General features: G+C 49.6%; 1 protein-coding gene across 2 annotated transcripts in view; it reads left to right on the plus strand.

The window, feature by feature from the left end:
- dyrk1b (dual-specificity tyrosine-(Y)-phosphorylation regulated kinase 1B) overlaps positions 1–11,340 on the plus strand; it is a 32,640-nt gene that overhangs the window by 16,351 nt on the left and 4,949 nt on the right. For both annotated transcript variants that reach the window (XM_048620515.1, XM_048620516.1), the window contains exons 3-9: positions 2,271–2,390; positions 3,453–3,641; positions 5,198–5,345; positions 5,951–6,237; positions 8,866–9,012; positions 9,178–9,318; positions 10,610–10,913. In XM_048620515.1, coding sequence (XP_048476472.1) covers positions 2,271–2,390; positions 3,453–3,641; positions 5,198–5,345; positions 5,951–6,237; positions 8,866–9,012; positions 9,178–9,318; positions 10,610–10,913 — 1,336 coding nt within the window. The remainder of the gene's footprint in view (positions 1–2,270; positions 2,391–3,452; positions 3,642–5,197; positions 5,346–5,950; positions 6,238–8,865; positions 9,013–9,177; positions 9,319–10,609; positions 10,914–11,340) is intronic.

The raw sequence follows: 11,340 nt of genomic DNA on the forward strand, positions 1-11,340 counted from the left end.
CTCTCTCTCTCACTCACGCGCACGTTCCCTCTCCGTCTCTCTCTCTCACTCACGCGCACGTTCCCTCTCCGTCTCTCTCTCTCGCGCGCGCGCATTCCCTCTCCGTCTCTCTCGCGCGCGTTCCCTCTCCGTCTCTGTCTCTTGCGCGCGCGCGCGTTCCCTCTCTGCCTCTCTCTCGCTCGCGCGCGCGTTCCCTCTCTGCCTCTCTCTCGCTCGCGCGCGCGTTCCCTCTCTGCCTCTCTCTCGCTCGCGCGCGCGTTCCCTCTCTGCCTCTCTCTCGCTCGCGCGCGCGTTCCCTCTCTGCCTCTCTCTCGCTCGCGCAGTTGTTCCCTCTCCGTCTCTCTCTCGCTCACACGCGCGCGTTCCCTCTCCGTCTCTCTCTCGCTCACACGTGCGCGCGTGAGTGTTCCCTCTTCGTCTCTGTCTCTCGCGCATGTGCACGTTCCCTCTCCGTGTCTGTCTCTCGCGTGCTCGGGTGCGTTCCCTCTCTCTCTCTCTCACGCGTGCGTTCCGTCTCTGTCTCGCGCGTGGTCCCTCTCTCTCTCTCGTGTGCGCGCGCGTGCGTTCCCTCTCTGTCTCTCTTTCTCACGCTTGTGTGTTCCCTCTCTCTCTGTCTCTCTCTCTCGCGCACGCACGTTCCCTCTCTGTCTGTCTGTCTCCCGCACGCACGCGCTTTCCCTTTCTGCCTGTCTCTCTCGCTCGCACGCATTCCCTCTCTGTCTGTCTCTCTCGCTCGCTTGTGCGTGTGTTCACTCCCTCTCTCGCGCGTGTTCACTCTCTGTATCTGTCTGTCTCTCTCGCATGTTCCTTCTCTGTCTGTCTGTCTCGCGCGTGCATTCCCTCTCTGTCTCTCGCCCGCGCGTGTTCCCTCTCTGTTGCTCGCTCTCTCTCACCTGCGCGTTCCGTCTGTCTGTCTCTCTCGCTCACTCACGTTCCCTCTCTGTCTGTCTCTGTCTCTCTCTCTCTCTCTCTCTCTCGCGTGCGTTCCCTCTCTGTCTGTCTGTCTCTCTCGTGCGTGCATTCCCTCTCAGCCTGTCTCTCTCTCTCGCGCGTGCGTTCCCTCTGTCTCTCTCTCTCTGTCTCTCGCGCGTGCGTTCCCTCCCTGTCTCTCTCTCTCTCGCGCGTGTGTGCGTTCCGTCTCTGTCTCTCTCTCTCTCTCGCGCGCATGTGTTCCCTCTCTGTCTGTCTCTCTCGCGCATGTGTTCCCTCTCTGTCTGTCTGTCTCGCGCATGCGTTCCCTGTCTGTCTCTCTCTCGCGCATGAGTTCCCTGTCTGTCTCTCTCTCTCCCTCGCGCGTGCATTCCCTCTGTCTCTGTCTCTCTCTCGCGCGTGCATTCCCTCTGTCTCTCTCTCTCCCCCCCCCGTGCATTCCATCTCTGTGTCTCCCGCTCTCTCTGTCTCTCTCTCGCGCGTGCGTTCCCTCTCTGTCTCTCTCTCCCTCGCGTGCGCGCTTGCTTTTCCTCGCTCTCTCTCTCTGTTGCATGTGCGTTCCCTCTCTGTCTGTCTGTCTCTCTCTCTCTCTCTCTTTTTTTCTCTCTTGCTCTCGTGGGTTCCCTCTCTGTCTCTCTCTCTCTTGCGCGTGCATTCCCTTTCTGTCTCTCTCTTTCGCATGTGCATTCCCTCTCTGTCTGTCTCTCTCTCGCACATGTGTTCCCTCTCTCTCTCTCTCACACTTTCTCTCTCTCTCTTGCAAGTGTTCCCCCCTCTCTCTCTCTCTCTCTCTCTCGCGTGCATTCCCTCTCTCTGTGTGTCTCTCTCTCTCTCTCTCTCGTGTGCTCTCCGTTGCGCACTCATACACACACACAAACACACTTGCACCATGGGAATAGAGATACTGCCCTGCAGACTTGTGCTGCCCTCCTGTCCCTCTTCATCTACCAGCTGGGCAGTTCATGCCAGCTTGTTAGTTGACCAACGGAGCTGCATCAATGTTGACATCTTTCCCAGCAGTAGTCCCTGGATGCTGGTTAGGGGCCACAGTCCTGACTGACCTTTCTCTATCCCAACCCAAGGAATCCTTTAATTTGTGGAGCCTGTTGCTCTGATCTCCCTCTCTGCCTTAACCTCTACTTGTTGAATTTTCTTTAGTCCATGCCTCTTTTATTGTAGCCAAATTAGAGGACATGTTGTATATAGTTAACTGAATAATGACCAACATGCTTTCTCCTGGATGCTAATCCCCCCATCCCAATCTCTTTAGAGTGTATCAGCAGGCTGGAACCGGAACCATCTAGTCCTTGGATTTCTCTAACTCTTATCTGTCTTTGCAGATGCTATCGGACATGACGATCTTACAAAGGAGGATCCCAGTGAGCTTTCGTGATCCTGGGACTGCGCCCCTGAGAAAGCTGTCAGTGGATTTGATAAAGACGTACAAACACATTAACGAGGTAAACAATCAGGCCTTACCGTCCTCTGACAGTGTTGGCAGTTAGATAAAGGTCCGATTGTAGCCTCCTGTAGGAGTTTGTGGTTAGGACCGTTCAACCATTAGCAGCAGGAGCAGGCCATTTGATCCCTCGGGTCTGTCCCACTATTCAGTGGGGTTATGGCTGATCTGACATTCCTCACATCCACTTTCCTGCCCTTTCCGCGCAACCATTGATTCCCCGACTGATCGAGATTCCCCTACTGTTTCAGCCTTAAGTATACACAAGGAATGTGCTCCCACAGCTCTCCCAAGAAGAAATTCCTCCTCATTTCAGCCTTAAATTGGTGCCCCTTTTGTTTTTGAGACTGTGCCCTCTTGTCGGAGACTCTCCCATGAGGGTAAACGTCCTCTCAGCATTGACCCTGTCAAGCTCTTTAAGAATCGATATGTTTCATAAGATCACCTCTCATTCTTCTAAACTCCAGTGAGTAGGGTCCCAACCTGTTTAACTTTTGGTCATAAGACAATCCTTCCCGTACCAAGAATCATCCTTGTGAACCTTCTCTAATCTGCCAACAATGAAATCATACCTTTTCTTAAGAAAGGAGATCACTACTGCTCACAGTGCTCCAGATGTGATCTCCCAGCACCTTGTACAGTTACACTCAGACTTCCTTACTCTTATACCCCAACTCCCTTAAAATAAGGGCCAGCATTCCATTAGCTTTCCTGATTCCCTGCTGCCCCTGTGTCATAGCTGAGTGTTTCATGCACAAGCCCCTTGGTGTTGCAGTTTTTCTCCATTTAAGTATTACACTGTTCTTTTATTATCCCTTCCAAAATGAACAACTTCACCATTTCTCAAATCAAACTCCATTTACCAACTTTTTGCTCATCTCTCAGTAAACTCTGTGTCTATCGATATTTGCCCTCGAAACTGTTTTTTTTTGTGTGTGTTGTAGGTTCAAAGTTGGGATGGGGTCATGCGGCTGTTAGTAAATTGGGGTGTTTGTGTAAGGTGAGGTGTGATTGATGTAGTCCCGTCCTCACCTTCTCGGACTCCGTCTCTGGAATTCTGCAGGTCTACTATGCCAAGAAGAAGCGTCGCGCCCAACATGTTCCCCCAGATGATTCCAGTAACAAGAAGGAGAGGAAGATTTACAATGACGGTTACGATGACGATAACTATGATTACATTGTGAAGAACGGGGAGAAGTGGATGGAGCGATACGAGATAGACTCCCTGATTGGGAAGGGATCATTTGGGCAGGTAATGGGCAAGGCATTGTGCAGTGACCACAGGTTCAGCAGGGTTAGAACGGATCCAGAAATGTGGGATTGAGGCCCATCGAGGCTTCAATATCGCACACTCCCAATTAGAGGTGGGGAATATACAGGATCCTGCTCCTGATTACACATCATTCACTTAAACTGGACATTGGGCAAATGTCAAATCCTCTTTGTGATGTGCTGGAGAGGGCTGTCTCTCTTTGACTTCGCCTGTCTCTTTGGTTTTCCCTGTAATGTGACACCTACCTGTTATAAACCAGATCTCAGGCCCAGCCAGCAGTCCTGCCCATCCGCTCCCACCCCGCCCCGGGTCAGTTATTTCTACAGCTTCCAAACTCTCCTCTTCCCCCCGTGTACTCCTGGAGGTGCTCATTCCCCCATCATCCCTCTCACCCCCAGTGCCCCCCTCCCAAAAAAAAATCATCACTCTCAACCTAATCTCCTTGCAATTCCCAGATCACCTTCCTACTATATAACCTGGCATATCACCTTCACATGACCTTGATTTTGCTGACAAATCCCTCCGTGGTTTTACTGTCCTCTATCTCTGCCCTGTCCTGCGTCCCTGTGTCCCAGGTTGCACTCTCAGCTCCAGGTGCACCGACCCCTTTTTGGCATCGTCACAAAGACCCCAAACATCTGGGCTGCAGCTTTGAACTTGCTGCAGTAAAAGCATCCTCCCCCCGCCCCCCTACTCCACAATCCTAGTGCGGATCCTCATTCCCTCTGTACCTCACTGTTTTGGTGTGTATTTTTGTAAATGGCTTCCTGCCTCCAGCCTGTTGATCACTCATTCTCTCTCTCTTTCTCTATTTCTCTCTCTCTCTCTGTCAATTTTTCTCTCTATATATATCTGTCTTTTTCTCTATCTCTGTCTATTTCTCTCTCTGTCTATTTTTCTCTCTTTCTATTTCTCTCTGTCTCCCCCCCACTTATGTCTCTCTCCATATCTCTCTCTCTCTGTATATATCCCTCTATATCTCTGTCTCTCTCGCGCACGCTGTCTTGCTCCCTCTCTCTGGCGTGCTCTGTCTCACTCTGTCTCTCTCTCTTGCGTGCGCTCCCTCGCTCTCTCTCTCTCTCTGGCATGCTCTGTATCTCTGTGTCTCTCTCTCGCGTGTGCTTTCTTGCTCTCTCTGTCTCTGTCTCGCTCCCCCTCTCTCTCGCATGTGCTCTCTTGCTGTCTCTCTCTGGCGCGCTCTGTCTCTCTGTGTCTCTCTCTCTCGCGTGTGCTCTCTTGCTCTCTCTCTCTGTCTCTCTCTCTGGCGCACTCTCGCTCCCCCTCTCACACTCTGGCGTGCTGTCTCATTCCCCCTCGCTCTCTCGCATGCACTCTCTCTCGCTCCCTCTCTCTCTCTCTCTCTGGCATGCTCTCTCGCTGGCGTGTTCTCTTGCTGTCTCTCTCTCTCTCTGGCGCGTGCTCTCGCATACGCTGTCTCTCTCTCTTTCTCCCTTCCTGGCATGCGCTCTCTCGGTCCCTCTCTGTCTCCCTGTCTGTCTGTTCTCTGCCTGCCTCCCCATCCCTCCTTTCCACAGGTAGTGAAGGCCTATGATCACCATGAGCAGGAGTGGGTGGCCATCAAGATCATCAAGAACAAGAAGGCCTTCCTGAACCAGGCCCAGATCGAATTGCGCCTTCTGGAGCTCATGAACAAACATGACACTGAGATGAAGTATTATATCGGTAAGAAGGGCCAGAAAGCTGGGGTGTGGAGCAGACAGGGGACAGCCTTTTGCTGGGAATGTCTCTGGGCCAACTCTGAACTCCCACCTGAAATAGTCTGGCGACTGCCTGGCCTATCATCACTTGGGATTGAGCAACAACTGTTGGCCTTGTCAACAATATTCACATCCTGAAGCAAATATGGTTCGGAATAAAATACCTCGTCTCTAGTTCTGAAGTGAAATCTGTTCAAGGAGGTGAAGGGTTCTCTCTCCAGTAAGAATAGGGACCAGATTAAGAAATGTTGATTGCTGAGTGTTACTTCGGAAAGTTGATACCTTCCAGTCTTGGAGCTCAGTTTAATGTAAAACAACAGAAAATGTTGAGAATACTCAGCAGATTGAGTAGCGTCTGTAGAAAGAGAAACTGAGTTAATATTTCAGGCATTATGTCAAAACAGGAATGAGTGAGGGATGTAATAGTTTGTGACCGAGTGCAGATGCAGCAAGAGAAAAGGAGGGTCAGTGATTGAGTGGGTGACAGGAGAGAGAGTCAACGGCAGTAAGTCAATTAAATGTAAACTCTTGTCTTTCTCTGCTTGTTGTCACCCCCTCCTCCCAACCTAGTTCACTTGAAGCGACATTTCATGTTCCGGAACCATCTGTGTTTGGTTTTTGAGCTGCTGTCCTACAACCTGTATGATCTACTGCGAAACACCAACTTCCGTGGCGTCTCCCTCAACCTGACTCGCAAGTTTGCCCAGCAGATGTGTACGGCCCTGCTATTCCTGGCCACCCCTGAGCTCAGCATCATCCACTGTGACCTCAAGCCTGAGAACATCCTCCTGTGCAACCCCAAACGCAGTGCCATCAAAATCGTTGACTTTGGCAGCTCCTGCCAGCTGGGGCAAAGGGTCAGAATGCCACGCCAACATCGGTTCCAATTATGTGCTTGCGCACCTGTGTGTGTGTGTGTGTGTGTGTGTGTGTGTGTGTGTGTGGGCGCGTCTGTGTGTGTGTGTGTGTGTGCGCGCGCGCGCGCCTGTGTGTGTGTACGTGCTTTTTGGGAGGTGTGTCTGTGTGTGTGTATACACACCTTTGGAAGGGGTGTGTGTGTGTGTATATGTGCCTTTGGGAGGTGTGTCTGTGTGTGTGTATACGTGCCTTTGGGAGGGGTGTGTCTGTGTGTGTGTATACAAGAGTTACAAGTTAGCCAGGAAGGACCTAAAGAGAGAGCTAAGAAGAGCCAGGAGGGGACATGAGATGTCTTTAGCAGGTAGGATCAAGGAAAACCCTAAAGCTTTCTATAGGTATGTCAGGAATAAAAGAATGACTAGAGTAAGATTGGGGCCGGTCAAGGACAGTAGTGGGAAGTTGTGCGTGGAGTCTGAAGAGATAGGAGAGGTGCTAAATGAATATTTTTCGTCAGTATTCACACAGGAAAAAGACAATGTAGTCGAGGAGAATACTGAGATACAGTCTATTAGACTGGACGGGATTGAGGTTCATAAGGAGGAGGTGTTAGCAATTCTGGAAGGTGTGAAAATAGATAAGTCCCCTGGGCCGGATGGGATTTATCCTAGGATTCTCTGGGAAGCTAGAGAGGAGATTGCAGAGCCTTTGGCTTTGATCTTTATGTCGTCATTGTCTTCAGGAATAGTGCCAGAAGACTGGAGACTAGCAAATGTTGTCCCCTTGTTCAAGAAGGGGAGTAGAGACAACCCTGGTAATTATAGACCAGTGAGCCTTACTTCGGTTGTGGGTAAAGTGTTGGAAAGGATTATAAGAGATAGGATTTATAATCATCTAGAAAGGAATAATTTGATTAGGGATAGTCAACACGGTTTTGTGAAGGGTAGGTCGTGCCTCACAAACCTTATTGAGTTCTTCGAGAAGGTGACCAAACAGGTGGATGAGGGTAAAGCGGTTGATGTGGTGTATTTGGATTTCAGTAAAGCGTTTGATAAGGTTCCCCATGGTAGGCTATTGCAGAAAATACGGAGGCATGGGATTGAGGGTGATTTAGCGGTTTGGATCAGAAATTGGCTAGCTGTAAGAAGACAGAGGGTGGTGGTTGATGGGAAATGTTCATCCTGGAGTTCAGTTACTAGTGGTGTACCTCAAGGATCTGTTTTGGGGCCACTGCTGTTTGTCATTTTTATAAATGACCTGGATGAGGGCGTAGAAGGATGGGTTAGTAAATTTGCGGATGACACCAAAGTTGGTGGAGTTGTGGATAGTGCGGAAGGATGTTGCAGGTTACAGAGGGACATAGATAAGCTGCAGAGCTGGGCTGAGAGGTGGCAAATGGAGTTTAATGCGGAAAAGTGTGAGGTGATTCACTTTGGAAGGAGTAACAGGAATACAGAGTACTGGGCTAATGGTAAGATTCTTGGTAGTGTGGATGAGCAGAAAGATCTCGGTGTCCATGTGCATAGATCACTGAAAGTTGCCACCCAGGTTGATAGCGTTGTTAAGAAGGCGTACAGTATGTTAGGTTTTATTGGTAGAGGGATTGAGTTTTGGAGCCATGAGGTCATGTTGCAGCTGTACAAAACTCTGGTGCGGCCGCACTTGGAGTATTGCGTACAGTTCTGGTCACCGCATTATAGGAAGGATGTGGAAGCATTGGAAAGGGTGCAGAGGAGATTTACCAGGATGTTGCCTGGTATGGAGGGAAGGTCTTATAAGGAAAGGCTGAGGGTCTTGAGGCTGTTTTCGTTAGAGAGAAGAAGGTTAAGAGGTGACTTGATAGAGACATACAAGATGATCAGAGGATTAGATAGGGTGGACAGTGGGAGCCTTTTTCCTCGGATGGTGATGGCTAGCATGAGGGGACATAGCTTTAAATTGAGGGGTGATAGATATAGGACAGATGTCAGAGGTAGGTTCTTTACTCAGAGAGTAGTAAGGGCGTGGAATGCCCTGCCTGCAAAAATAGTAGACTCGCCCACTTTAAGGGCATTTAAATGGTCATTGGATAAACATATGGATGATAATGGAATAGTTTAGGTTAGATGGGCTTCAGATTGGTTTCACAGGTCGGCGCAACATCGAGGGCCGAAGGGCCTGTACTGCGCTGTAATGTTCTATGTTCTATGTTCTGTATGCACCTTTGGGAGGGGTGAGTTTGTGTGTGTGTACGTGCCTTTGGGAGGGGTGTGTGTGTGTCTGTGTGTATGTGCCTTTGGGAGGTGTGTCTGTGTGTGTGTGTATACGTGCCTTTGGGAGAGGTGTGTCTGTGTGTGTGTATATGCACCTTTGGGAGGGGTGTGTGTGTGTGTATACGCACCTTTGGGAGGGATGTGTGTGTATGTGCCTTTGGGAGGTGTGTCTGTGTGTGTGTATACGCACCTTTGGGAGGGGTATGTGTGTATGTGCCTTTGGGAGGTGTGTCTGTGTGTGTGTATATTCACCTTTTGGGAGGGGTGTGTTTGTGTGTACTGGGGTACTTGCGTCTGCCCAGAAGCCCCTCTTGTCTTGCGTACTGTACTCCTGTGACCCATGCAGCTGGCTTAGTGGAATTTGTCCTCTTCCCACAGATTTACCAATATATCCAGAGCCGTTTCTATCGCTCACCTGAAGTGCTGCTTGGCATGCCATATGACCTGGCCATTGACATGTGGTCACTGGGCTGTATCCTAGTGGAGATGCACACAGGGGAGCCTCTCTTCAGTGGGTCGAATGAGGTGAGCCAGCTGGTTTTCTGTGTGCTGTGCCATGTTGAAGGTCTGAATTGGAATACTCACCTGTTGCCTGTCCCACCGCATTGATCTGGAACTTCTCTGTTTGCTGTTGCTGTCCCATTCTGGGTGTGTTCTTTATAACTCCCACTCTCTATTTTCCCTGTTTAGGTGGATCAGATGAATAAGATAGTGGAAGTTGTCGGAATTCCTCCTAGCCACATGCTGGAGCAGGCGCCCAAAGCCCGCAAGTACTTTGAGAAGCTCTCGGATGGGCTATGGGCCATCAAAAAAGTGAAGGATGTGAAGAAGGTACGTCCTGGGTCCCAGCAGGTCCCTGTTGGAGCAGCTGCTGATCTGGTGGAACACTGCTCTCACACACGTGACCAGCAGCACACTCTGTGGATGCTCACATGCCCTGGTGTGAGAGGGGTGGTGGAAAGGCAGGAGCCAGGCAGTGTAGGCTTTAGGTGGGGGAGTGATAGTCTGAGGGAGAAGGCACAAAAGGAATTAGCCCAAAGGGGCACAGTGTGTAAGGGTTTGGAGAGTGGAGAGAAGCGCAGTGTGTTCTGGTCCCAGTTGGTGAGACTCGTGGATAAGTCAGATTTCAGAGTGAAATCTGGCTTGAGAGATTTTTTTTATTTTCAAATTTTAGTTAAGGTGGTGATCATTCACTGAAACATAGTCGCACGAGGTTAACAACAGAACAAAGGTTTACTACGCAAAAGACAAAGACAAAAACAAACAAACCGAGCTCTCTAGATGTAGAACACGGTTGGGAAAATTATAAAGCACCCAGCACAAAAAGGAAAGTTTCAACCTGTTCCCTAACACCTTCACTTTATGGCAATTCAAATCCAGAGAAATGATCACTCTTTGTCAGATCTCTAAGTTTAACTGAACTGCTTCTCCCAGTTTCTGACCTACTTTATCTAACTTTAGAAAACTGAGAGGTTAGACTTTCTCAGCTTCAAATCACCTGCAGATATCAAACCAAACTCTCCTGCTGTGGAAGCTGTATGTGTGAAACTTTTCTATGAGGTAATGTACTTCCTTAACTGCTCTGGTAAAATCTTCTTTCTAGGATAGAGACGATACTTGCTTCTGAGCCCAATCAGGTCACTTCCGAATGGATGTGAAAACATGCAATCCCTGACAGTTTCAAAATCAGTCCTTGAATAATCTAAACTGTAGTCAAGCTTTTAGATGTCAATATATACTCCACCTGGAGTATCCTACCCCCATATAAGCAACTTTCCTTTTACATTTCTTGCTCTCTGGAATGGACTGGATTAGGTCACTGATCCAGAAGGACTGTCTGACCTTGTTTTGTCTTAAGTCCCTTCACAAAAGTAACCAGAACCAACATGCCACTATTTTAAGATCCAGGCTGTCATGTGTACAGATATGTAAATAACACACCTTCGATGACAAAAGGCACGAGAGAGGAGCCCAAGAGAAGTGGGAGGGTGGGAAGAAAAGGAGATAGAGTTGGCCGGTGGAGGGGGGTGGGGATGGTGTGAGGAGTTGGGGAAGGTTTGCAGGGTAAGGAGCAAGTGCAGTAATTGAAATTGGAACCACATATCCTCTGGTCTCTTTGCAGGAATACAAAGTGGCCGCTTCCCGTAAACTGCACAACATCATTGGTGTCGAGACGGGTGGGCCCAATGGGCGTCGTGCTGGTGAACCAGGGCACACACCCGCGGAGTACTTGAAGTTCAAGGACTTGATTCTAAGGATGCTGGACTATGATCCCAAAACCCGAATCACCCCTTTCTATGCACTTCAACACAACTTCTTCAAGAAGACCTTGGATGAAGGGACAAACACAAGTAACAGCATCTCAGCCAGCCCCTCATTGGGACATAGTCAGTCAACAAGCACTGCCAGCTCTTTGTCCAGCTCAGGTACAGGTCACCAGCCCTCCCCTACCGTGGAATGCACACTCCATCTTCCCCTTCAAACACCAGCAGCTTCCCTCCATCATCCGCCTACTTTTCTTACTTCATGGTCATCTTAAAGCTGATCATACATTCAGGACAGGGCATTGGATAAATCCGCCACGGTTCCTGCTCATGATCATTGTCCAGTCATCCCTGGACTCCACAGCGAGATGGGAAATCATTCACGACTCATGCTTCTGATCACTCCCCAGTAGCGTTTGCTGTTTTAGTGTGTTGATGTGCCCGTATTGGGACAATAACTCTCCAGGACAGTGTTTGGAAATCTGTCTCTCTTATGGCACCCTCAATGTGGCATTTGCAAAACATTGGCTACAGTACCAGTGGGGACAGGTCTGTCTCTGTGTAACACTGGGGTACAGTACCGGTGGGG

This window comes from Rhincodon typus, chromosome 47 (assembly GCF_021869965.1).
Source record: "Rhincodon typus isolate 14 chromosome 47, sRhiTyp1.1, whole genome shotgun sequence".
Taxonomy (NCBI): Eukaryota; Metazoa; Chordata; class Chondrichthyes; order Orectolobiformes; family Rhincodontidae; genus Rhincodon; species Rhincodon typus.